This window comes from Anopheles coluzzii, chromosome 2 (genome assembly GCF_943734685.1).
Source record: "Anopheles coluzzii chromosome 2, AcolN3, whole genome shotgun sequence".
Taxonomy (NCBI): domain Eukaryota; kingdom Metazoa; phylum Arthropoda; class Insecta; order Diptera; family Culicidae; genus Anopheles; species Anopheles coluzzii.
The window spans coordinates 53,252,077-53,279,322 of record NC_064670.1 but is presented as its reverse complement, the minus strand read 5'-3'; the positions used below and the strand labels follow the sequence as shown (position 1 = coordinate 53,279,322).

The 27,246-nt window shown below is 44.0% G+C and overlaps 1 protein-coding gene across 9 annotated transcripts in view; it reads left to right on the top strand.

Moving 5' to 3' along the window:
* The window catches only part of LOC120947939 (metastasis-associated protein MTA1), a 34,738-nt gene extending 14,292 nt beyond the window's left edge, over nt 1-20,446 (top strand). For 8 of the 9 annotated variants that reach the window (XM_049608052.1, XM_040363788.2, XM_040363785.2 and 5 more), the window contains 11 exons: nt 3,858-3,965; nt 16,523-16,740; nt 16,885-17,205; nt 17,295-17,483; nt 17,698-17,970; nt 18,050-18,354; nt 18,433-18,695; nt 18,769-19,404; nt 19,484-19,611; nt 19,700-19,815; nt 19,918-20,446. In XM_049608052.1, coding sequence (XP_049464009.1) covers nt 3,858-3,965; nt 16,523-16,740; nt 16,885-17,205; nt 17,295-17,483; nt 17,698-17,970; nt 18,050-18,354; nt 18,433-18,695; nt 18,769-19,404; nt 19,484-19,611; nt 19,700-19,815; nt 19,918-20,446 — 3,086 coding nt within the window. The remainder of the gene's footprint in view (nt 1-3,857; nt 3,966-16,522; nt 16,741-16,884; nt 17,206-17,294; nt 17,484-17,697; nt 17,971-18,049; nt 18,355-18,432; nt 18,696-18,768; nt 19,405-19,483; nt 19,612-19,699; nt 19,816-19,917) is intronic. The other variant, XM_049608054.1, reaches the window with a different exon arrangement.
* Nucleotides 20,447-27,246: the final 6,800 nt, after the last annotated feature.

Below are 27,246 nucleotides of genomic sequence, written 5' to 3'. Positions count from 1 at the left end.
CGTCGGTCGTTCTACCGTTGGTAGTATTCGGGCCGGAGTTAAAATGCTTGTACACTTTACACTGAGTTGAAAAGTCTTTGGAATCATAATAAGAAACAACACAAAATGTTTGAATGTTTCTTTAAATCAAAAGAAGATCGTAGCAATGTACAGATAATCAATCATATGCGACTACCAAAATAATCAAAAATATTAATTGATCAATTCTTTTCATATGCTCATTTAACCACATTGCCAACATTGCCACTCAGTCATCATGTTTCGTTTGCAAGACATCAAATGTTGGGTGTTGTTGTCACATAGCGCAACGAGATATCCAACGACCAGTACTAAACTAGAATGCTTAAGGTACACGAAGCGCAAACCGAGTAGATCCCGAAATGACGAGGGAAAAAGATATAAAAAAAGCGCAGGAGAAGATTTGCGTCCTTTTTCAAATCAGCCTCGCTGAATCAAGACACACTTTTGGGCAAACAGTAAATACATCTTTTCGGGGAAAAAATATTCTGCCTTGTTTATTTTCCACGTTCCTCAACAGGTGTAAATCAATCGTTTTTGTTTGAATGTTGTATTTAAGTTCTGTAACGGTAGAGGAATTTAAGTTCCTTAATCAAGAAGATAATGAATACTACATGTGAATTAACATGCATTATTCGCTAAGGGCAAAACAACGGTTAAGGCAAAACAAACCCCGGAAAATTAGCTTAAACAATTTCTGAACGTGGGATAATATTTATTTACATCATTAAATGTTGTACTTCTAATATATGCTCGGTACATCATTCATATTTATTTTACTTCGCTCAGTTGTTTTAACTCAAAGACGTAGACATTTGACGAAAACGTCAAATTGCTATGACTACTGATACGTCAATGTATTAACATATGCATTCAAACATGTGTTGCGTGTGTCGGTAAGATTTGTAATAAAAAAAAATGTATCCTCTGTATTGTGAGGTTTTTCATTGTATCATCGGAACTTTCCAATCCTTTACAGGAAGCACTAAAACACTAGCGAATTTGTTCTCTCTGTTTGGAGGAAAGGATGTAACAAATTGAACTGTTATTTTCTCTCTTGCTCCTCCTGCACAGTCGTACAATGCATCTGTCGGTAGGTTGGTTTGCTTTAGTTTGGTTAATTTTGCTGCTGGAACACTCGAGAAGTTAAAATATCCTTGCTTTTGCGTTAGCCTTTACCGCCCCGTTCATGCAAACGTTGCGCGATTTTTATGGTGCTTGAATTGCATCCGGCCGGTAGGTGATGTGCGCCGAACTTTCCCCACCCAGGGCCTGTTGGTACTGCTGCTGTGTCCGTACATATGTGCGCCAAGTGATGGAACCTCTTTCTCCGAGTTTTCCCGGGGCTCGCGTTCATAGTCATCGTCATCGTCACAACGGGGCCCGCCGGCCTGTGGTGGCTATAGCGATACACCTCGTGCTACTAGGGCCATAAGGATGGGATCCTCAACAACCTTTTCGGAGAGGCACACCAGCACCCGGGCTGAACCGGACTGCTGCTGCTTGCTGCACACGTATGCAAGAGCGTTCTCGCGGCAGCCATATATGCATCATCCTCACATTCTTCTCGTCCTTTACTGCAACTCCCGCGCTGCACCAGACTCATGCGAACTGTGTGTGTGTGTACATATAATTCGGAAGTTTTCCACACAAAATATGTTTATATAAAAGCGCAATCTTCCGCCGCCCGTCAGGCTCTGCTTGCGTTGGGTTTGGACGGGTGGAGGTTTGGTGAAACTAACTAAACTTTCCCCGATGGTGGTGGGTGTTTGGACCCGTCGTGTGGCGCATCAAGGTTTGGGATTGAGGGAGCGCTCGGATAGAACACTCGTTCCACTGAACCATGGTGTTGCGGGTGCATCATCACCCAGGCTTGCATCGCAAATGCACCAGTGTGCAATAAAGATACGCACGTGTACATATATATATATATATAGAAAATCGCTAAAAGTATGAGGATGCTGCTGGGATGCTGCTGCGTTGAGTGAGATGCGATGCACATAAACTCTGGTCTCTACGCACACATCGGTTTGGTGCTGCCGCCATCGTACCGACTAGAGCAGGTGGAAGAAACCAAGGTGGTGGAGTACACTGTTTCAGCTACCGTTAGCGGAAGCTTGCCTGGGTTTGATTTTGAATTGATTTCGCGGAAGGTGCAGTCATTGATGATGGTGTTGGTCTAACATAGAGAAAGTCGAAATTTGCGGAGCTTTGCTGGTGGTGCGTCTCAAAATTCAGAGAGCAAGCTGTCTGTACCGAGCTGCTCGAACATTATTGAAAGGTGGAGAGACTAGTTGCGATACGTTGACTCAGGGAGAAGATTAAATCCCATTGTGCGTATGATACGAAAGCCCGCGCTCGTATACGTATACCTGTAACCAAGGGCACAAGCTTCCCGTTAAAGTCCAACATTCGTGGCCACATGCACACACCTGTACATGATAGTAGGTGCATCGTTCCCATGTGTGGTGGTGCTACACGACGAGCTTTTCTTTTGAAGCGAATAATCGCTACTGCGGCAGAGTGTGTACAGGCGGATATTGGAGGTGCATTTATTTCCCCATTCCTATTCCACGAGTTGGCGAGGAGATAATGTTCTGGGAGCGATAGCAATAGTGGTCCAACCGCATGTACCTGCGGAAAATGTCCCCTCCGTTGCATTGGGGCAATCTTGTACACGTACAGACACGCACAGGAAGGTCCTCTGATCAGATGAGCGAATTTCGGTTAGTTTCGTTATGCTCATACGTCCCTATGCCGCTTAGTGTGGTGGTAGTGTAGGTAGAAACTATTATTCTAGCCGGTGAGCGTTGAGATTATTGATTTTCCGGCGATGGGAGGTAGGAAAGCAAGACCAGTAGTACATAGCGAATGTACGAAAGGGTCTAAACTACAGCAACACAAATTCCGGTAACGGCACTGGAGTTTGGTCGTGCTAAAGTGTGGGCATTATTTTAACCTCTAATGTGCAATGCGGGTAGCTCATCTACGGGTAGTTTTCAAAGATTATTTATGACAGACAACCTTCAACGCGCTAAACCCTAATGAAATGATTTTTTTAAAATAATGATATCGTGGAATGATTTTAAATATGAACCAAAAAAGAACACGAGAAAAGCAAGTTTTTGATTTAAAAGATTGGAAAACTTGTTCAAATTTGTGTTACAAATTATGATTGCGTAATTTATTGTCCAAACAAACTCTCCATAAGAAAACAACTAAAAATTATTTGAATGTAATTTTAAGAACTTGATATTTTTCTGATTTAAGTTTAGTTGAATCATAAGTGTTATTGTAATTCTTAATTTTATAATTGAAGCTTATTTCATGTATTAGACAATTTACCACAAATAATAAATTATACATTTACATTTAAATTTTCATTTGTTTGTAGAAGAAAATTGAAGAACTATTAGCGCCAGCTAAAGCACCTGAATTGTAGACAAAAGATGAAACGGAGTATAGTTCAGTGAAAGCTTAAGTTATTCAAACTCTACTTGCATCGATTAACTAAACTCCAACAGTTAATTTAACGCTGCTGCCACAATGAAGCAAAATGCCAAAAGTTAAATCGAAAAGAATTACAATTCCGCACTAGTTAGCTACCGTTGGAAACTTTTGAGAAAGCACTGCGACAAGAAAATGGTTGACTGACTGATAGCTTCCCACAGATAAGCTAAACACACTACAAGAAGCAAACGCTAGCACTGACAGTATGCACGTTCCTTTAACAACCACAGGCACATCAACATATTCGTAAAACGAGCGACGGAGCGAACGAACGAATCCTTAATCATGGCGTTGTTTCATGTTTTACTTTGCCTCCCTTCTCTTTCCAGTGGCCACATCCGAGGACTCCCCGGCGGCGATGAAGTTAAAGAAGATGTGGCTCAAGACACCCGTCAGCGAGGAGCAGGCTGCTCAGGCGGTGCTAGATCCTGCCCTAGGTTAGTGTTCCCGTTTTTGTGTTGTTTTTTTCATGCTACTTGTTATTTTCCTTTTCTACCCTCGCTTTCGTTAGAGTTGCCACCAAAGTATGGCATGCTAAATTTTCAATTTCAAATTTTAAACGTGGAATAGAATGAGCTCTGAATCCCCCGCGATGCAGCAGCCAGCTACTTGGCCGTTTGAGTCCTCATTTCGAGTTTCAAGATCATGTCTTGATGTTCAAGACGAAAAGAAAACTGTGGAGGATGAGTCGAGCCACACGGAAAGCGATAACGTCTTCTTTGTTTGTGTGTTTGCGAGCTTGGTGCTTTTGCTGGAGGATATTGAAAGTTTTAAGACGCTTCGAAACTCCTTATCGCTGGTATCGCCAGCGCTTGGTGGCAGATAGTCTCGTTATTTTAAGGCTACTTTCGTTAACCAAGCACCGATGACGAAAACGGGTGAACCCTCGACCCTGATGATGATGATCAGCAGCCTTTAGTGAGGTCCAGCCAAATCGAGTGCGGAACAGGAAAGTTTTTATTTGATTGAAACCTTTCCATGCTCGTTCCGTGCGCCATCCATCGCCACCCGGTCGTCCCTCAGCTCCAAGTTGTTCCAGAGCCGGGAAGATAATTGCAGTTAGAAAGGCTATAGTCGCGGAACGAGTTTTTGTGTGCTGTGCTCTGTACATCGAATCTTCTTTACGCGCGAGTTCCGCTGTGAAGATGCCACTACAGCAATAATTTGCCATCTTCTCGGGAGTATCTGCCGGGTCCATCACATACCAGCAGTAGCGTTTTCCTCCGACTCTACGATAGTGTTCGCTACACACATTTTCTTTCCTTGTGCTTCTTTTTCATCGCCTGGAATGTATTCTGGGGGTTCAGTTTGGGCGTGGTTGGAATGTTCATTTATGTGTGCGAGTACTGCGTGTATGTGTGTGGTTACTCCTTTTTCTGGCCAAGTTAATTTGCATGCAAGAACCGTTGAAATTCATCGCGAGTTAGTAATTAGGGAATTATCGTGCTTTGCGTTTTTTGGTAATATGTTTAAATGATAAAGCAATGATTATCATGATCAGTTGTATTCGAAGGATGTTGCTATCTGTTTACATGCGACAGCTTATTTATTTCGCTTAACTATTTTTTTATAAATTATACTCAGTGCATCTGGGTGAGTGTTTTGTTTCGTTTGTTTGTTTGAATTTTAACAAACTTTCAATGGTCTGGGCGGCGGTGAAAAAATGTGTTAAATGTGTTCAATGAATTGTATCGTTGTTGTTGTTCAGTCCACTGCACAAATTATGCTTCATCATATACTTTTTTCATTATCCTACGCTTTATAATCTAGGCATAAGATAAACAAGTGCATAAAATGCGGGCATATGAATGTTTTCCAAAATTTAAACGTTTCAATATTAAAATGAGCATGCGTTTTGAAACCCGCATCTGATTGGAAGATATTAACCTGGATGTTGGTACAACATAGGCAGGCAGTCGACAGATGACCAATGTGCTGATAGCATCCTTCCAGTTGCATTCTCAAGAACCGGAAATTGTGATGCGTTTCCGATGAGAGTCGATGGCAGCGTGTGGTAGTATGTATATAATCAATCTACGGTGACGAAATCCCCGTTTGAAATAGGGGTGAGGCTTTCATTCCTTTCACGGGAGATTCAAAATTAAAGATACACACATGCGCACCCAAGCCACCTGCGGTGGGTGATTGCAGGTTGGTTAGCGCATGAAAGCAGCTTCCCTTTGTCTGGCTTCTTTTCCACCTTTGGTACACTCGCATCATGGGATCGCAGGGCTGGGTTTGCAGAGGGTTAGTGACGGTGTGTAGTTTATTTGCATTTACGTTGGCAACAGGATAACAGGTCGAGAAGAAATGTGGAAACAGTAGAAAGTGGTAACAGTGGAGACCGTGGAGCTGCAAAGAGGAATGAAATATTGTGGCTATGGGAAAAGCTAAATGTCGCCATGTGTCGTCAATGACGTTGCCAAACTAATCGCCAATCTCGCTGGATGGCGATGCTCCCTTTCTCTCTGTTTGTCTTTTTGTTGTACCGTTTTCTTTTTACATATACGTTTGGCAAGTATGCTTCCTAAGATGCGACGATCTCAATACGAGGTTGACGACCAATAGGTTTGCTACGGATGGAATTTTTCAGAAAGCGCAGAGAGTTGAGCGATTTTCTCAATTATTCTTGCTCTAGACGTTTTTTCACGTCTCTTACATTCGTGTTGTTGTCATTGTTGACGTAAACCCTGTTTCGGCTTACAATCACCAAACATGGTTCACAATCTTGTTAAGGGCTCAAGTGAAACGCTATGGTTGACGCCAGGTTACTGCTGTTGAACGTTTCCTATGATTTTGGAAAGCAAGCAGCAACTGCAGCACAAATACCAATCGACGAACGTCACCACCATCGTCATCATCATCATCATCAACATCATCATCAACATCATGAATGCCCAAAAGCACGACGGTGGTGGTTCCGAGTCCTTCCTTTAGGCGCTCACAATCCTCCCACAATCCACAAGTGACACCTACATTGATAAGTTTCAAGAACAAAGGCCATAGAAATAAATCGTGAACAGGGATGGAAAGGTGGTTAACTTGTTCCAATGACAAAATGGTGTCGTATGAAATTGTTGACACTATGTTGTCACGTTTCAACGATTTCATGTGATATCTCAATCACAATATGTTGTGACTTGAGTGAATCATTTGACCAGGGCATATGAACGTGTTTATAGTAATGCATGTACGAATTGAGCTTTTCGTTTACGTCAAGTTTGAAGGTTTTTGTTCGTGAAAGAGTATTTTGCTCTTCTTCGCTTACTACTTACGTTCATACGTTAACTATTTATATTTTCTTATTAAGGACTATTCATATTAATCTTCATTGAAATCATAATAATTGATTCACAAATTAAGTCAACTATTACAAATTGAGTCAAATATCACGCACTATGTAAAGGTGATATCAAGTAAGAACTAAGCATCCTTCTGTGATATTAACGCCTTGGTCTATGAATATGTTGCGACAACAAGAGCAATATATTGAGATGTTTCTATTTATTTACAAAAAATAAACTGTGTACGTGTTTGCTCCTAAAGATTACATAAAACTAAATCGAAAATATTTCTGCATTAAACATGTAACAAATCGACAGAAATCTCTTGCAACAAACATGTCCCCGCAACATGAGTTTGACAGTTGACAACATTTGGAAACAAATAATTGTCAAATGCCTAGACCAAACAAGAAAAAAAAACACCAACAGCATATTTCGTAGTTCTGTTGCATACTAGACCTGTTTTCGACCTGTTCCTTTTTCCACTGTTGGTGTTGCCGAAACTTGTCAATCCATTCTAAAGTTTGTCGCGCGCATAGTGTTATATATATACACAGGATAACGCACCGATCGCGCCTCAACACACAAACACTAACTCAGGCACAAGTATTGTACATACACCGGCCGCGGCATCGATTCGCATCGTCGGTTGATGGCTTGGTGGTACAAACGTTGACCCCATCCTTCGTTTCCGTTTTAACCCTTCCAAAACGACCTCAAACCCCATCCCCCCATCTGTGCACCATGTCCTTCTACAGTATCGCGTCTGAGTGTGCAAGTATGTATGTGTGTATGTGTATGTTTAGTGTGTCCCGGACGAGAAGAAACCCATAGTCGAAGGACGCCTATGGCCTGGCCATGGACAAGGAAGAGGAAATGCGACGAAATATATATCGCCACCGATGGCTTTTCCTGGTCGGTGGACTTCCACTCCATCTTCCTGTTGCAGGTTTAGGTCCCCAGGACCTATGGTCTGTTTTAGGTGGATCTTTCAGTGTGCCCTTCTCTTTTGCACGCTGTGTGGCTTCCTTCTTTGGCGCGATCGGCTCGCCGCCATCATATGATGGTTTGCGTTTCCTCACCGGGGACGGCGATTGTGTCCTCTCGCAGCTCACATACAGCTCACAAGCACACGCACGCAGATTCACACATACAAGTACAATTAAAGTGCAATACAGCAAACCGGTACCGTTGCAACAACATTTCGGGGTATTCGTGTCGTTGCCATGTTGTGTTGTGTCGGATTTGCTCAGCCGACTACGTCGGTTCTTCTTTTGCATCTTCCGAGGGTGAGGGTGGGGGGGGGGGGGGATATTTTCCTATCAACCAACCACCCACCAACCACATCATCATCATCATCAGCAGCTAGTGTTTTCTTATGGGTCGAATTTCTTTCTCCTCGTCCTGTGTAGCATCGAATACAAATTTTACCAATTTCCCTGTCCATGACCCGGTGTGTGACCACCGTGTAAAAGTGTATGGGTTAGTTGGGGGTGCAGTTCCGTTTTTTCAAGACCGCTCGCGCATTTCCCACTTCTTTTGAGCGTACGACAAGGGGAGTTGGGCGTTCTTTCAGCGTTGGATTTCGGGGTTTGTGTTCGATGTATGCGGAAAATAATGTAAACCCGCGTTCTTTTCTCTCGTTTTCTCGTTCTTTCTATCTTGTTCAATTTTCCCATTCCCTTGCCCATGCCTTGCTGTGTAGTAGTAGTAGTGGTAGTAGTCGGGTGTAGTAGTCGCGCTGTCTCTCCCAGTCTCCCATTTAAACTCGTTCCAAACCCATCGTCCACTCGCACTTGGTGGGCTCATTGGAGAAGTTCGGCTTTAACAATCTCACTTTTGTGCCAGCAACACCCACCTCCATCACCACTGCGTACTTTCATTCCATTTTGATTCGGTCTCGCAGCCTCCATTCTTGATCCCTTTTTTCGCCCCCCCCCCCCCCCTCCGCTTTTGGCCCCAGCTTCGCTCCCACTCCGCGAAAGAACGCAAGAGCAACGGCAATGAATTTTCCGACCCCGTAGTCACCCCTCGTTGATCCATCGCATCCACCGACCGAAACTCCATCAGCAAACTTTATTCTGCACTTCTCCCCGGTCGACTCCAAAACTTGGTTCTATACATTCGAGGTGAATCTCGAGAGCAGCAGCGGGGAGGGGGGGGGGGGTCGGTGGTCGTCGTCGTGTACACGGTGTCGAAGGGTGGCATCAGTGGGGCACTCTCTTTCTCCCATCGTGTAACCAACGCGTCCGTTACTGCTTACTGGTTACCCCCTACACCAGTGTATACCCAATAATTCTTTCGTTCTTCCCTTCCCTGCCCCTGCCCCTGCTCCAGGACCTTTCCAGAAGCTAAAAGCGCTTTCTCTCCAATGCTGATGCTCTCGGTGGCTTTCGGTGGTGGAAATGCTTCCGTATCGCGCGTTTTTTTTTCGGCGCGCCCTCCGGTGTCCCCCGTTGGTTGGTTGGGTGAACAAAGTTTGAACGCGTGTGTGTGTTTTGTTGGAGCGCTATGTACTCAAAATGAAAAACAGCTCCGAAGGAAAAGCAACAAAAATGAAAATGCACACACACACATAGACACATATAAATCAAAGAGAAAAAAAATACACCGTTGGTAAAGAGGAAAGTAAAATGAATTTACGCACTCACATTGTTACTCGTCCTCGCTCTTACTGTGCAGATTTTTCTTTTGTGGTTGAAAAACACTATTCCTGATATCTAGAAATTGTTAAAGTTATGGGTTTGTGTTAGCACTACTTATCGTATCGTGGACACATTTGTAAGACATAGTTTAATTCCTCAAATTAAATTCCAGCAGATTATCGTGGTTTATAAAATCATCAACGCGTAGTATATAATGTATACATCATCAGTCATTTTTTAATGAAAAAGGAAATATGAATCGTTGATTCGCAAAGAAATAAGCTGAGTGAAATGTTTAGAAAGATCATTTTTTTATTGTTCGATTAGCAAAAGCTTGAAAAACTTTGTACTCTTAGCTTGAGGCATCGTTAAAGCTTTAGTATATACAGTAGGTGACCGCTAACTGAGAGGTAAACAAGCTCCAGTTAACGAACAATGTTCGCTAACTGGAGTGACGTTTCTATGGATTGATTGTTTTGATTGGCGTTGACTGGAATAAACATACTGTAAACCTTGCAGATGAGAAAATGTAAACCTTGAGCGTGATACGTGTAAATGCTACCTAACCACACCTCATGGCGCGTGTATATAGACCTGGTCGATGACAGCTGTCACCGGCGGACGAGACGAAATAAAGAAGAGCAACTCGAAGGAAGTAAAAAATCCAAGTGTGCTAAATTTATTGGATTTTATAATACCAAACTTTTTTTCATTTATGTTGATATAAAGTATAGTAATTCGTGTAATAACATAAATTAATAGCAAACGTAGGCAAGAAACCATAAATATGTTTGAAAAATGCACATTTGCGACAAATTTCTCTTCATGAGATTCCGGATGTATCATGTTTTGACGTTTAAGTGTTCGTTAACTGAGAATCACTCCAGTTAGCGAACCTCCAGTTAAAAAGCACTCCAGTTAAAACACATCCAGTTAGCGGTCACCTACTGTATTGTCGAGATTTGTACGCGTATAGTTACGGGCAGGTCCCTTTTTGCAGAAACAGTGTATCTAGCTATATTTGTATCACGTAATTATGGGACTTATGGGATCCGATCTGCGTGGAATCTTGTGTGGAATATAACCTCCCTTATTACCGTTAAACGGAACGTTTAACTCACTTACTCACTACCCTTATTAGGATCCTCCTCCTTTGGTAAGAAATCCTTTACAATCGTTTCTGATTGGCCGACTATTACCATTCTTACGATACTAATAATTTCTCTGGCGATTGCAAAGTATTTTTGTTTTATTTCTAGTCATAATGATCACATAGTGACTATCCATCACAGAAATTTTGTATGTGAATTAATTTGCTGTTGGCCATATATTCTGAATTGAATACCTCAACCTTCTTCAATTACCACAGTCAAACCCATGCTGTTAAACATATTTAAAGAGGAACCAATGATTGACATGTTTTTCAATTTTCTGAGATAGCCTTTGCATTATGCCCTTGGCCATTTTATCGATTGTTGAAAGTTCATTGTGAATATTGCTGAAAGGTATGTTGGGATATAATAAATAATATGAGGTGCGTGTGGGGCGGGAGTTGCGCTTGCATATGCGGCCGCCATGTCGCCAGTGTCGGAAATCAGATGCTCCATTTTTACGATAAAATTCTGCCCCACGTATCAATTCACATTTCAATGTTGCACTGAAAGCGAATGAAATGATTCAATTGAAAAACAAGAGCGCGCCTCGTGATGAATAAATCACGCTAACTAGGCAGAGAAGGTCCCGGAGCGACAGTGGCCGGAATTGTGTGGATATGGAACTGGAGCATAATAATTATGTTTTGGTGTGCTGCGGTGCAACGCGGGCATGGTATTTTTATTTCATCTTTTTAAAATCGCTTTTATCATCACTTGTTGAACTGGCGCCATCGAGAAACGCACGCGACTGGTAATTGTGGTTTTGTGGTTGACCGCTGAGAGCGGTCAGCTTTTTTTCCCGGGAACAACTGTTGTTCCACTGTCGCGCACATCGGGGTCGGGTGGGCAGGTGCGAATGAGTTTGATTATTGATTTTGCACTTTATCAGATTTAAATGGTACTTTAAAATGTTACAAAATACCATCGAGAAGGGACAATGTTTCGAAGGAGGGGGTTAAATGGCTGAGTTATTTAAGTATAACGTAGAAATGCATTGGTTAATTTTATGTTTCAATGCAATCAAATCATATACAGCTGCGAATTTCTCTAACTTACACTGTTTGATGTTTAATTCGTTTTACAGTCGAAACTTTGTCGCATTAAACGTAATAGGTTAATTGGGGGTTTATTTGCTTCCGTGATTTTGAGTCAAAACAAAGATTTTTTTATATTTGATATTTTTGTTGTTGCTTTATTTATACAGTGAAAATCAGGTAATATCGTTCGCAAAAAGATTAAATATGATCGAAATCGGTAAGCTAGTTTCAAATGAGTTTTATTGCCACTCCTTCTTCTTCTTTGTTTGGCTCAACAACCGTTGTCGGTCAAAGCCTGCCTGTACCACTACTTGGCTTTCAGTGACTTTATTGATTCCCCCCCATAGCAGGATAGTCAGTCCTACGTATGGCGGCACGGTCCATTCGGGGCTTGAAGCCATGACGGGCATGTTGTTAAGTCGTTCGAGTTGACGATTGTACCACCAGATAAGAAGGGATAATTTGTTTTTTTTTCCGTGGTTCTGATTTTTTTTTCATAAAACTGTTTTTTTTACGTTTCACAGTGCGATCAGTGCAGTTTTGCGTTTACGTCACTCCAGAAATGGTCAAATTTAGTAAAAACACTAACATATTTCCCGTATTCGCGTAAAGCACTGGCAGGAGTTTCTGGCCAAAATCGATACAGTTTGTTTCGTGTCGGCTTGTTCGCGTCTACCCATCGCTAACGCGGTTTCCTTACGATTGAACGAAGTTCGGAAAAGTATCAGCATTTCAGTTGACCGACAAATGATTACTTATAGTTGAACAATGTTCAAAAGCAGCTTACCATTGTTTACTTGGGCTGGAAAACGGTGTAACTTAGGTTACTTAACCTAACTTGTCGACTATGTTCTGGCGCATATGCGGTCTTTAAAGGACTTTAGTGACATATCAAATTCGAAAGATTGGTAGACTTCGTTAAAAGCTCTGCACATAGAAATAAATTATCTTATATTCTATTTCAATCCTTTTCCCGTTTAAAGGTGAAAATTCGTAGCATTTCCCAAAACACCTCGACACTGCTCTCGTGGGATTATACAGCGCCATCTGTAGCCAGTTGGTGGCACTGTTTCCGTGTTGAATGGACGCTTGATCGGGTGCGTGTGCCGTTTATGCTCCGTTTACTTGGATGGATACCTCACCACAAGTCATTTCGCTCGTTATGCATGTATGTGGGATGTACTGCTGCGTACACGATATTTGTGTGTATGTGTGTGCGTAACTGATATGTAAATCCTCTAACCAAAAGAGCGACCGGATACCGCCGCAAACATTGCAGAGCAGCAGCGCCGGGCTCAGATCCTTTTTTCATCTCCATTCGCGAAAATGGGTTTCCCGTCACCACATTCCCCTTTTTTCCAGCCACACATTTCCTCTGCCCAAACACTACACTAGTGCCCGGCATGCCGGAATCGGTTGTGTTTTTGATGCCGTTTTTTCTGTGAAGAAAGGGCACCACCACAAGGGTGGAAATGCAGAAGGGAGAAGATTATACGAAAATTTTCGATACACAAAAACCGTCACGGTGCGCTCCTCGTACACGTTGCTGCTTTCATTTTCCGCCCTGGAAACGCTTCCATCTAGTGGAAGGTTGCGATGTAGCGTGGTTTTCCCGGGGCCCAGCGTCTATATTGGATCGGGTAATAGCAGAAGAGTCCGTCATCGGGGTAGATGGTTTGTTCTCCTGCGCAATTAGAAAAGTGGGAGAAATTTCATTAAATATTGAGCACTCAGTTTCATTCGCTCTTTCTCTCATACACTCTCGCACCCCTTCACGCACCTTTCTCCTTCATTGGTGAAAGTTTGGTTCAATCTCCCCGCCCTGCCATCCAAACTCCTAAATTTGGCACCCTGTCCCTTGCCGTTTCTGCCTTTTATTCGGCAATACCTATCGCCAACGTCAATGCCGCCGTCATCGAGTTTTGGGTACTTGCAAAACGCAAACGCAACTGTGGAAAATATATCTCACCATGCGCGGGACCTGCATTATCCTTCCCGCGTCAGTTACGCTCCGTTTACTTGGATAAAAAAAGTCGTCTCCAGGGGCGGATGAAAAAGGTGGTTTTCTGCCGTCGATATGCGATAGCAGCGACACTTTTCGCCCCAAAATGAAAGATGAAAGTGCTTCCATGTTGTTTTATTTATTTTTACTATTTTTTTTTAGGCACTGATGTGCGGTTGTGCGGTATCCTTAGCAACCCTGTTGTTACCATCAGGGGTGGCAATTATATATTTGTGTTGAACTTGCTTGTTCTAGTTGATTCTTAATTTACTTAATTTTGAACATACTAAACAAATCCTGCACTTGTGTGTCAAATGTATATGTTCAACGAAAGACAGAAAAAGAAAAAAGGTTATTTAACGTTTGGTGTCCTACGTTTTAGTTTAACTACATTTTAATGGATTATTTAGAATAATATAAAGCTCATATTAAGTACCAACATTCAAATAACGTTGAAAAAAGAAAAACAAAGTATGTACTACGGATATTCAAATACATCATCAACTTCCACATTATGTGTAATATTCGTTAAAGATGAGAAAGTCAGCCAGAATTGGTTCCATAGTGATCGTGGTCGATTAACGCACAACCCCATTGCAGGCCTAAGCCCAATAACTAATACTGGTCGTCATGTTGCCATGGAAGTCTGTCAAACTTTTCCACGCTTCGGCAGCTTTCCCGCAATATGGGACAGGATGAAGCGCTCGGTCGGCCCCCGGGGAGCTGGAAGGTAATTGATGTGGGGAGGGAGAGGTGCGACGGTGAACCAAAAATCGAATTTCGCCAAAAACTGAAGTGGGCACTCACACTCAACCACTCCACCAGCACCATCACCTTCTCGTTCTGCTCGGTGTGACTGGCGCAATGGGATGCATGCTAAAAAAAAGCCTCATCAATTCTAACCTCAACCACCACCTCGAACCGCCCTGGTCCGGTCCACCTCTCAAGCTAACAACCTTTCCCTTACGTAAAAAAAGAAGAAAATAAACTAAAACCGAAACCCAGATACACGTACGGACGCGCTAGAATACGAATATACCCGCGTATATTAAATTTCTGCTTCAAAGTCCTTTACACTGAGACAGGCAGTGGACCTGCGAAGCACAACACCCTATCCCTACCGTTTTTTGGCTCACTCTTCTAACCCGGGCAGACAAGGCGCGCGAGCTTTGTAGAAACTGCGGCAAAGGTTTTCCACGCTCACACACCGCACCGGTCGGTGTACCCTGGCTGCTTATGTATTTGTATGTGTACACGTGAGTGTGAGGCCTATTTGCTTGCGTACACATTGCGCCCGGGTTGCGTTTAAATTGCACTCGCAAAATAGAAGGGAAAAGCCAACCAGTTTCCACCCAAGCAAGAAGGGATATCGGAACCCAAAGCATCGTCGGTACGGGACGGAAATGGCAGATGGTGGTGTCGTCGGCTGTGGCGGCGGCGGGGATCAGGTCGGAAGAACAGAAAAGGACACCATTGATTTGTGTGTTGTGCTGGAATCCGAAATCAGGCAAACAGCAGCAAACGGACTTGCATGCGTAATGGTGTGCGTAAACAAAGCGCAAATACAGCGTCATTATGTGCGTGATGAGGGAGTGAAATGGAAGGAATGGGTGAGTGGTGGCGAGGGTGGGGGGAGGGGCTGGGATGTTGAGTGAAGGCGGCAGTGCGGTCCTTACCATAACACCCTGCAGCTCGTGATGCTTTATATAGAATGCTGTGGGAAAATCGAAATCGTTCGAACGTTTGTGCGGATATGGACGGTGGGTGGGGATGGTGGTTGGACGTGTATTTGATAGAAAATCCTTCACAATGCGGCGTTGCAAATTCGACCAGCGCACGTTTCCAGTCGCAATGGCCGCGATATCACGTAGTGCAACGGAGCAGCAGACAATTGAGAGATGTTAAGGCAAATGTGGATGAAAAATGCCCTAGTAGGGTTTGAACGGAAACAACAACAAAAAAACAGTCACAAAAATACTACAATTTTTCAATTTTAATTAAAAGAAGATAGTTTGTAATTGATTCCTTGATTGTCATTATATTAACCCGATTGTTCGGCCTTTAAGCTCAAAGCCTCGGTAAAACAAAGAAAAACACACACAAAGTGATTCTAAATCAGTTCACTTTTACCTCGCTCTTAACTTACATATTGCTTGCTTAATTTGTGATATCAGAGAGAAAATTTTACGTTTTCGCTAACTCTAAAAGCACATAGAAGCTTAGGCTCCGGATTCATGATTGCATGTGTAGGTGGGAGTGCAACGGGCTTAGCATGGTGCGGTGCATCAAATGCGTATACGATGATGCTGCCCATACTGGCCAAACGCTAAAACGACGATGACGCGAACATGCATGAAATTGATTGCATGCATGCTTAATTAATACGGTCGCCTTCCGGTTGTTGTTTCGCACGATGCTGCTGATGATGGCAAGCAGCGAAAGAGTCAAGCGACGATTTCTCCGTTGCGCCGCGGCTTTAGAGTACATTGGGGAAGGAAGCAAAAGGAGGATGATATATTTTCCTCCTTACTGTGTATGTGCGTAGCTCGTTACGCTGTCCGTAGTTGGATAGCTTGCTTGCTTTCCTAGCATCTATACTAAAAACCGGCAAATGCACGTTATGTGCAGGGTTAATTAATTTGAATTTCGCCTGGCACATACATAAATATAAGGAATTATTTTTTTTAAATCTTTCTAACAATATCGGCAGTAATTGAGTTGAGGGTTTCACGCGAATAGCTATTAATCGTTTCTGCCGATACCATTTATTTGATGCAATGATTCTCGGTGTTTATGTTACTTAAATTATATTTTTCATATTTTTATGTACAATCTTTAACTGTAGTTCCTTGTTTTAACATTCCATTTACAGTCGCTTTGGAGGAGGAACGAAACAACAGTCCCAACAATGGTGGAGGCGGCAGTGAACGGGGGGAACATCTTAACCCAAAACAACGACATCAGATGAAGCAGCGAGAACTGTTCCTGTCGCGCCAAGTCGAAACACTTCCCGCCACCCAGATACGGGGAAGGTGTTCCGTAACGCTGCTGAACGAAGAGGAATCATTGCTCAGTTACTTGAACAAAGACGTGAGTAGTAGTAAAGGATCGATTTCCAAACCGGCGACATTATGAAACTGGTGATCGAGTAAATCCGACGTGTTGTTGGTCAATGTTAGGATGAACTTAGTGCGGTTTACCTACTGTTTAATTTCCTTTATCTCGCTCTTGCAGGACACGTTTTTTTACTGCCTCGTATTCGATCCGACTCAGAAAACGTTGCTAGCGGATAAGGGCGAAATTCGTGTCGGTGCTCGTTATCAGACAGATCTGCAGCAAATGCTGAAACCAGGCGAAAAGGATGAACGCAACCTAGAGGAATTGGAGACGCTTGTTTGGACGCCGCAGCATTCGCTTACCGACAAGAAGATCGATCAGTTTCTGGTAGTTTCGCGTTCGGTAGGCACCTTTGCGAGGGCGCTCGACTGTACCAGCTCTGTCAAGCAACCGTCCCTGCATATGTCCGCTGCAGCTGCAAGCCGTGATATTACCTTGGTGAGTGGGGAGCGATGAACATCCTCCTGTGTTAGCTTGCGAAATATCACCCTAGTCGCTTACCGTATTCGACGTTTTATAATCCGCAGTTTCATGCTATGGACACACTCCACAAACACAACTATTCGATAGAGACTGCAATGTGTTCGCTGGTTCCATCGAGTGGGCCTGTTCTTTGCCGGGACGAGATGGAGGAATGGAGCTCCTCTGAGGCGAACCTGTTCGAAGATGCGCTCGATAAGTACGGCAAGGACTTCAATGATATCAGAAACGACTTTGTGAGTAAATGGCAGTAAAGTACCTTTTGAGGATTTTCTATCATTCCCCCCTTCCCCCTGTCTCTGTATCTGTGAGTTAAGTAGCGAGCTAGTGTCCAGTATCTGGTAGACAATGGTCACAATTGGCTGAAGAATAGTGTACCGAGTGTGTGGGCATGCTGCAAATGGTTGTTGAAAAAATAGTAACGATCCTTTTCTTTGATTGTTATTTCAGCTGCCGTGGAAGACGTTAAAAAGCATAGTGGAATACTACTACATGTGGAAAACGACGGATCGCTACGTGCAGCAGAAACGTGTGAAGGCGGTCGAAGCGGAATCCAAGTTGAAGCAGGTCTACATTCCGAACTACACCAAACCGAGCCCGGCATTGATAACAAACAACAACAAGGGCATATTGAATGGAAATTCTAACGGGGGCAGCGTGGACATGATGATTTATAGCAGTACCAAGGCATGTGAATCTTGTGCTACTATGGCTTCGCCGCAGGTACTAATTAAATAGGAAAATGTGCATGAGCGGGGTGCTGTAACCCACTGCATTAACCGGCATTTTGTTTCCCTACTAGTGGTACTCCTGGGGTCCAGTGCACCTCAACAATCGGCTGTGTCAGAACTGTTGGACCTATTGGAAGCGTTACGGAGGCCTTAAGGTTGCATCTAGGCTAGCGGACAACGGGGAGGTCGATCCGGTGGCCACGATCAACACCAGTAGCAGCAATGCTTCACCAGTTTCGCTGAAGAAGCGTAACCCCGGGAGCGATATTGACGACGATCTAACAATAGTGGCTAGTTCCGGTCCTATTGGAGGGCTTGGAGGTGCGACCGTGGCCACAGCATCCCCGGGCGGTTTAAGTAACCATCGACCGCATAGGTATGTGTGCCGAAGAAGAATAAGAAGAAGAAAAACGACATTTGAACCTGTTCCATTTGTGCTTCGTCATCATTTCAGCCCTTCCTTTAAATGTTCGATTGTGAACTGTGGTAAGGAGTTTAAACTGAAGGCCCATCTCGCTAGGCACTACGCACAAGCGCACGGCATACAGATACGATCTGGTTCACCTCGGCCTATAATGAAAACTCGAACTGCATTCTATTTGCACACGACTCTAACGACGCGGTTGTCACGGCGGTTATGTCGTCACATTATACGTTCGAAGAAGGCGGCCCGTCAACCGTCTTACGCGATCAACATTGCCAGCGTGAAGCAAGAGTGTAAGTAATACAATACATCCCGAAAAAAACAGGTACCATCGGTAACTGTGTAACATGTAAATCACACTTGCAGTTGCTAACGCCGAAGCTGGGAAAAGTGCATCGGACATCCGTCGGTTGCTTACGTTCCGCAAGAAGGATCGCGGCAGCGTGACACAGATTGCAAACAGACTTGGAAACCCGGGCGTTAGTGTTAACGAATGGTTGGTATTAACACCGAAAGAAAACATGCCCAAGCCAGATGTGGTAGCTTTTCCGAAACCACCGAAAGCTCCGGACGGCACACTGTTGTACGACCGGATACCAAATAAGGGTGAAGAGGCTGGCAAACCACCGAATGCGGTCACCTCGCCGGCGGCGGGTATTCTGGGTGGCGCAGCAACACTTCCGGGAACGGTGGGTGGTGCGTTGGGCAGTAAATTAGCTCCGTTGGTCGGGTCCGGGGGACTAGCGGTAACGCCGATTGTAGTCAGTGGTACAAACAGCAACTCCGTTGGGGCTGCTTGCTCTGCTGTGGCTGGAAGCGGAAGCACGGGTAGTACAGGTGTGACTACCGGGACAATCGCTAATAGTGGTATGCCAGCGATTAATCTACATGCAAGCGCTATGTCGACTAGCAGTCCACCGCGCGGGCCGACCCCAACAGGGAGTTCATCTGGGGCGACGTCATTGAAACGACGTCCATACGAAGATGCAAATGGTATCGATGGTAAGAATGTGTTTTTTATTGTTGCTTTATTTTCATGTATTAACCTTACTCTAAAACGTAAAATAATCTATTATTTCAGCTACTGTGGCACCGCCGGCTAAGCGGCCTAATAAAGATCCCAGACCGTCACATCGGCCCACTCCCGAACAATATGCGGCTATGATTGCAGCTGCTCAATCCGCTGGACAACCTCTTCCTCGACATCATGTAAGTCGAAAAACCAAAAAAACTCGTGAGAGTGAAATGAGAACAGCATTTAAATTGGTTTTATGATCATGATCATGATCCCTTACAGATGAATGGAAAACCAAAAATTGCCCAAATGGCTCGAACTGGTTCGGGACGAAAACAGGTGATCAGCTGGAACGATGCTCCGGATGATGTGTTCTACCGTTCCACCAAAGCTGGCCGGTATGTGTTGTTTTTTTCGTAGAACAAAACCCCTTATATCTTTCTAAGCACAATCCGATCGGACATGTTTCACTAACTATATATTTAATTCATTTTCGACAGTAAACTACGGCGGGAAATTCCAATAGTAGAGTTGCGTCGTGCAGCACGAAAACCTTGGCGAAATTTGCATCCCAAGTACTCGGCGATCGTGGCAGCCCTCTTGCCAGTGGCGTCTGTGACACCTAGTCTGCCGGCGCAGCTCACGGCCCAGCTGGGTCACGCGGCACAACTAGCTGCGGCGAGTGCTGTGCAACATCCCACCTCAGCGAATCTAAATCTCAACCTAGCGGCGGCAGCAGCCCTGGCAGGAGTTCATCCACTGTCAGCGGCCTCGACTCTCGCTCTCAGTGGAACGCTGGGAGCAGCGGGAGGCTCTGTTATATCGCCAGTGGGAGGCGTACCTTCACTGTCTGGAGGATCCACCGGAACGTCGCTAGTGTCTTCCGGCGTGACTGGTCTAACGAACAGTAGCAGTAGTAACAACAATAGTGGAAATAGCAGCAGTAGCGGAGGTGGAGGTAGTGGTGCTAGTGGTGTGATCGCTACCGACAGCAATAAAAGTGATCTGCAGGTTGTAATCTTAGACTGACCCGAACCGCCGAAGAACATGCACTTTTCCCAGCAGCAGCATCACCACCATCTTCATCAGCATCATCATCAACAGCAACAGCAACAGCAACAGCAACAGCAACAACAGCCACAACTACAGCAACAGCACCAACGTCAGCAACAGTCCAATTCACAACGGCACTCGCATCAGCAGTATCATTCCCACCTTCACCTACCACATCCCCAGACCACTCAGCAAGGAATGCAGCAGCAACAGCAACAGCATCTACATGAGCCCAATTTGCGCCACTACAACAGTTCCCAACTACAGCAACATCAATTACAGCAACAGCAACTGCTGCTTCAGCATCAGCAATATCAACAGCATCATCAACAGCATTCTTCGCAACTGGCGCCACCGATATCACACCACAGCAACTATCATCAACATAGTCTTTTACAACGACAACAGAACCAATCTCAACAACAACCGCCACATCCTTACACGATGGAAGCACTGCTCAATTAATAAGCTAAAAACAGAAATGAATATGACGATGGCAATGAATGCTGTTAACAGGGAAGCAAACTCAGCTTTGGAATGTTTGCAATTCCTTGGCATGTGATTGAAAATTTCAAAGAGATCAGATTGTCAGATTTTGTCAGATATGGCTCTGCATGTTTTGCAAGAATCGTTGTGTTGTACAAACAGCAGCTAATCACACTCACTGGCTAGTGTGTGGCGCTGGTGACAGAGAAGGACGTACCATTTTGTTTCAATTGGTTCGTGTGTAAAATCTATGTTTTGAGTAGGTTTAGTTTTTAAAACCGGAAAAGACTAAGGGGATACTGACAGCTACAAACTAGCGACATCTAGCAACATACACAACAAACGAAATGGAAGGGATCATACACGTAAGCGTTAGGAAGCAAAGCAAATAGAAGCCACAGCAGAAAAGTAAGAATTAGTTAGAATGAAAAAAAAACACACACACACACACAAAAATGACGCTAAAAGAAAATAACGGGGTCTTTGGAAGGGAAGAAAGAAAGCAGTTAAGTGAGGATGGTAGAGCAGGAGCAGGATGCTCTTAATTTTAGTTGATAATGAAATGATCTAAATTAGATGGACGACTTAGAAGTAAATAAATCAGTTAATAGAAGCATTACGAAGGACTGGACAGAGGGAATGAATTAACACGGACCACCCACCGGACACCCGGGAAAGGGTCCGCAGGTCCACTCCCCTCCCCCCATACAGATCCATCTACAGTTTCTAGTAGATGCGTGTAGCATGCAGGCTAGGGCTAGGAGCCACGGAAAAGGGCAATGAAGCGATAGAGATAAACACCGTACTGGCGTACTCATGCACAAGTGCATGATCGGAACGGAGACAAAGCTGCAACAAAATATAAAACAAAAAAATAATATTACAACTAGTGACGAATATGAACGTAAAGTGAAGGTACGTAAACAAAAAGTTCGGTTAATGTCTCGAAATACACACATTTACATACATTTGCACAGTAGTAGCAGACTATCTTATGGCCGATCGGTGGTATGGTATGATGAAAGAAATAGTCAAGAGCTGAGCTACATATGACCGATCTTCGTTAAGGAGGGAAGAATGTGTATATGGAAAGAATAACTCAAAAACAAGTGAGTGAGACACCGCGTATTGTCAAAATGGTAGAATGATACCTTTCGAACGGTTGATAATAGCACGCTCAAAGATTGCTACACATGCATGCGTTATTAAACATGCAGCTAGAGATTCTTCCTTCTGAGTTTCCAACCGAGGAGAAACACCCAACCCAAATTTTAGCCATGCATGATGGACGATCAGCGATTAGAGGAGCATTGTGAGGGTGGTATAAAGACCATTCATTTTAAAATTCCGTTAAAATTAACGTATAATGTGTTGAAACACCAAACAAATGAACAATTGCAGCGATGGCCAAAAGTGTGGGAATCATTATCCATCTCTGTCTAATTAGTACGAAGGGTACAGAACGGCAAACAACGCTCTATGCTAGGGTGTCTTTTCCCATTCCATAGGATGATGGCAAAGGAAAGGAAGGAAATAACTATACACCCAAGCCTTTTATTTGAAACCTTTCTAAAATATAGCCTCCAATCCAAACAGGCAGCAGCTTGTTCGGGAATAGAAACTCAATGGGAGAACACGAAACAACAAACCACATGGATGCTTTTGCATGGATGCGCTAACGGTAGCATCCAATTAACAATACAAAGTAAAGAAACATAATATTGTAAAGGCAGGTAACTAACTCATAGTTTGCGCGGCATTGCAATATTGTTTTTATCTTTTTTCTTTTCCCTTTCTTTCCCTTTTCTAAGGTTGAATTTGAGTCCTTAAATTAAGTTGAGTTAAATTAAAGATCATAATTCATTCTTTACTACTCACCCTTTTATTTTCAGAATTTAGAACTACCATGCCGAATAAAGACTGAGTAGCAAAACGAAATGATAAAAGAATAGAATGTAGGGGAAGCGCATAATAAGGTGGATGCTGCTGTATGCCTGGTAGATGAGGAATGGAATGAAATATGCTTCGATGTGCTATGTACGTTATTTTCATGCTTCGCAATTTGTCTCGAATTATTTAAACTAAAAGTATCATCCTTTATCTTCTTTGGTTTGTTTTCCTTCGCCATGTGGTTCATCGAAACATCGTCCCGCAAGTAAGAAAACTTTCCATCTACAGTTCATTCAATTTATACAATTTATACGACATAGACAATGCTCGTTGTAAATGTTTACCGAAGCGGTGGCTATATGTTCTACTTTCACTTTTATATTGTTTTACTACATCAATTGATTATACACAACACTTTTGCGATAGTCACACATGTTTCGTGTAGAGTGAAGGTGGTGATGTGCAGTAAATAACATGCCGAATAACAGAGAAGTTTATTGCGTTGAGCAAGTAATTTAGTAAATCAAAGTACCAATCCTTAAAATAGATTTTTCTTGTAAAAATGATAAAATACTAACAGCTTGTAAGAGAATGACTAGTAGGTCGAGGAGGCTGTTTTGTATTAATTGAAGATGCTGGATCGAGTGCGTGGCCAGATAGAAAGAAAAAGAGTGTAAGTAATAGAAAGTGCGTATCGCATTAGGCAGAAGGGCATGCAAATGACTGCCTGTTCCTATGCCGTGGAACAGAAAAGAAAACGGAAGAGAGATATAAAGTGTGCAGTTGTAACATTGAAGGCAGTGAAAGCTATGTGCGAAGGGCAAGTACAGCACAGCAACGGTTCAGTGGCTCCCTGGTGGGATCTGCTGCACGACCCGCGTGGGAATAACTGTCGATTGTCGAATGGTTTAAAGGTGCATAAGAAAACATTTTCCCTACATGATAAAAAGACATATAAAATGCAATTACTTCCGTTGTGCTTTGAAATACATCATTGAGAAAGTGGTATTTCCGCATTTGTTCAAATTCACCAGTGCTGTTCCCCGTTTGCTCAAAATCACCAGTGTTTTTACCTGTGACGAAAGAGGTATGAAATTATGATTGCAAAAAAAGCCACATCTGTTAAATTCCTTTTCGGGGATTGAAAATAAAATAAAGCTTTCCATTCCCTTCATCCTTGTTCCCACCAGTACAATCACTTAGAATGGGAATTGAAGCGCGCGCAACGGCTACAACATTTGAATGCATTTCAAAAAGCTGTAGCAACCTTGGGCTCGTTGACAATGTGGCATAGTAATGAACGATTAATTGTAAATCAATCCAATTCGGGCAACAAATTACAGGAGGTCCACGAGATACACGGTTAATGGGGATCAAAAACGATTGCAAAATACCGTATATATCGAATTTCCGCGTAAGTCGAATCTCGTAATTTCCCACCAAAACATCATTTATTTTAGGATACTTTTGGAAGTAAAAGGTGGTTTTAGTCACATAGTAAATTATTCGATATAGTTCTGACTTAATGTAACAGTTTTAAACCTTTTGAAATGGTTTTTAACAAAAGGGTAATTATTTGGAATCTTACAATTGATGTGTCAAATTAGTATAATTTGATCAAATAATTGCCAAATTGAGAAAAACGCGTATCTCCAAATCCGCGTATAAGAGGTACCATGTATCTCCGGGACTACCTGTACTGCAGTTTGTGAGCCCGCGAACGCTCCAAATCGGTGCGATTTTTTCTCTGGCGAGCGTTTTTTAAAGGTGTTGTGAGGGGTTTTGAGAGTTCAAGATGGCCGCCAAAAAGCTGGCACTGGCTACGACTGTGTTGGTGGACAAAATTAAATGACCAAAATAATAAATACACTCCGCCACTCCCTCCATCTCTCCCTCATTGTCCCCACGGGCTCCTTCATTTCATATATTGCCATATTAGCATCTTCGCTTCGTCATCTCACTTACTCATACACGTGTTCTGCTATTGCTTCAGCTGATCCGGTGGTGGCGTTTTATGTACTGCCTGCATTCCCTGGGGGCCTTGTGTTCCTGAGGGCATCTGATAAAGCCGGTAATAAAAGAATAAACTATTAACAGTGCTTTTATTAATGTAATTATTCCGTGCCGGTTTTTGATGAGCCCACCCAAGCGCCACAGATTAAGCTTAAACGACTGGAAAATTGAATATCCATAGAAAAAAAATGAAAGCTCCACAGCTTCATTGGTTTGATCAATAGATGGCGTATTAAAACTAATCATTATATTGCTATCCTTTTCTTGCAATGTGTTTCGACAAGTTTCTTCTTATCATGACCTATATAGCCTTCTAACTTTCCGAGCAAAAATCTATATGAATGGTCGTGTGGTCAGATACGTGGGTATCAACAACAACGACCATTACTCAAATCTCACTTGCTTCAGTGCTGGTGGTTTCCATTGGAGTTTAGTATTTAAACAATTGTATCGCCGTTCTAGTTCTAGCGATGCATATGTAGCGACCAGAGTTCCATCTGGTGCGCACACCTAGAACTACCGACAGAAAATGTTTAACGGGCTAGTTAGGCAGGGACTGCACACAAAGCTAGAGCAGGACAAACAGTGGTAGCATGCTGCACCGCAGCTATAAAAACGGTGGCTTGCTCCATACACGCTCTCTCTCGTCCTAAACGTTTCAACACCGACACGCGCATATCCGTCCGGCTTACCCAACACACACTTCTTCTCCGGCAACTCTCGAACGAACAACACTAATTTTCGCGTCTCTCCCGAACTCACCGTTCCGCGGCTTAAAAGAAAAGAATAAATCGAATTCTACCAAAAACGTAGTTCGCAAAGCGTGTTGCGTATTTCTTTAAAAAATTAGGGACCACTTTTGTGGCGCCCCTAAAACTGGTGACCCCGACGTGATTTGCAACCCGCCGCGGCATGCCGTCGGGATCCCCTAAAACTGGTGACCCCGACGTGATTTGCAACCCGCCGCGGCATGCCGTCGGGATCCCCTAAAACTGGTGACCCCGACGTGATCCGCAACCGACGCCGCGAATTCGTACGTGAGTGTGTGTGTGTACTACGCATCGCAAACTTGTACCGCGTTGAACGTGTTAAAACGTGCCACCGGCATCGGAGATCGACGCAGAGAAGACAACGCGTGTGTGTGTGTGCCTACGACCGGGAGTGCTACCAGCGTTAGAGGTACCGGCAACGCAGCTGGCCTCCTCCCCCCTTTCCCTGTAAAGTGTGCAACGAGCGCCCTTTCATCATTCACAGGACGTTGAGTGCGGGCCGACGAAAAAACGCAGCAACGCCGTGTTAGTGCGCCCGTAGCTACACGGAGCGTTTCTGCATTCAGCGAACAAAAGAACCACCCGCACACACGCGCGCCGCCTCGAAGCGCGACAAGCGCACACACACCATCATCGGCGCAGCAGAAAAATTCCATCCTTCTTTCGACGGCTGACGCAATCGACGCAATTCTTGGAAGCGGATCGACGACAATCTCCGCTGGTGGTCTCCTCGACGCCGATCACCACCTCGCAAGCTGTTTCTATACCTCGTGCTACTGGGAATTTTCCGTTTGTGTGTGCTTCGATCTACGGGTGCGATCAAGAAGGAGGACACCAACGTCGAGTTGCGCACGCAAATTACCCAGCCGTAGCAGTAGTGACACATCGCCGCCATCACGATTATTTAGCTCGAAGGCGAACCCGCTTGGATCCAGCCGACAAGAAAGACGACGCCGCCATTTTGTCTACACAATTCCGCCGTATGTGAGAAGACACCATTTGCTGCTCACGAAAAAGGACGACGCACACCATCATGCGAACCGACGCACTTCATCGTTCTCACCTCTACCCGTGCATGAACGTGGAGACAACCAGGAGTGTTTGCGTCATCATCACCGCTTAACACCATAGACGAGAGAGCCGCTGCCGCCATCATCGTGTTCGCGTGGATCTACCCGACCGGGAGGGCCGCTGACAGCAGGCCCCGCGAAGACGCCACTACGCACGCCGTCACCACGACAACGATCATACGTCATCATCATCGTGCTATGTAAGATCCACCCTTTTACAACTAACTGCGAACATTCTGCAGCGAATAAAAAAATGATGTGCTACCCCAACGGGAAAACCGCCGCCGACCGCCGACCATGCGGTACCTCGCAACCGACCGATAACCGACCTCGCATCCGGACCGCCGAAGACGACTACCTTCCAGTCCGCGCCAGGCACCCAAGCTTTCTATTAGCTTTCGAACAATCTACCGACCACTACCTATTCGGTCAGGAGGCGTTAACTGCCGGTCTCTTTGTTCGTGCCACCATGGACCGCAACGAAACAGTACGCAATCGACTTCCTAACCACGAACCATCAAAAACTTCCGATGATAAGTATCAACGG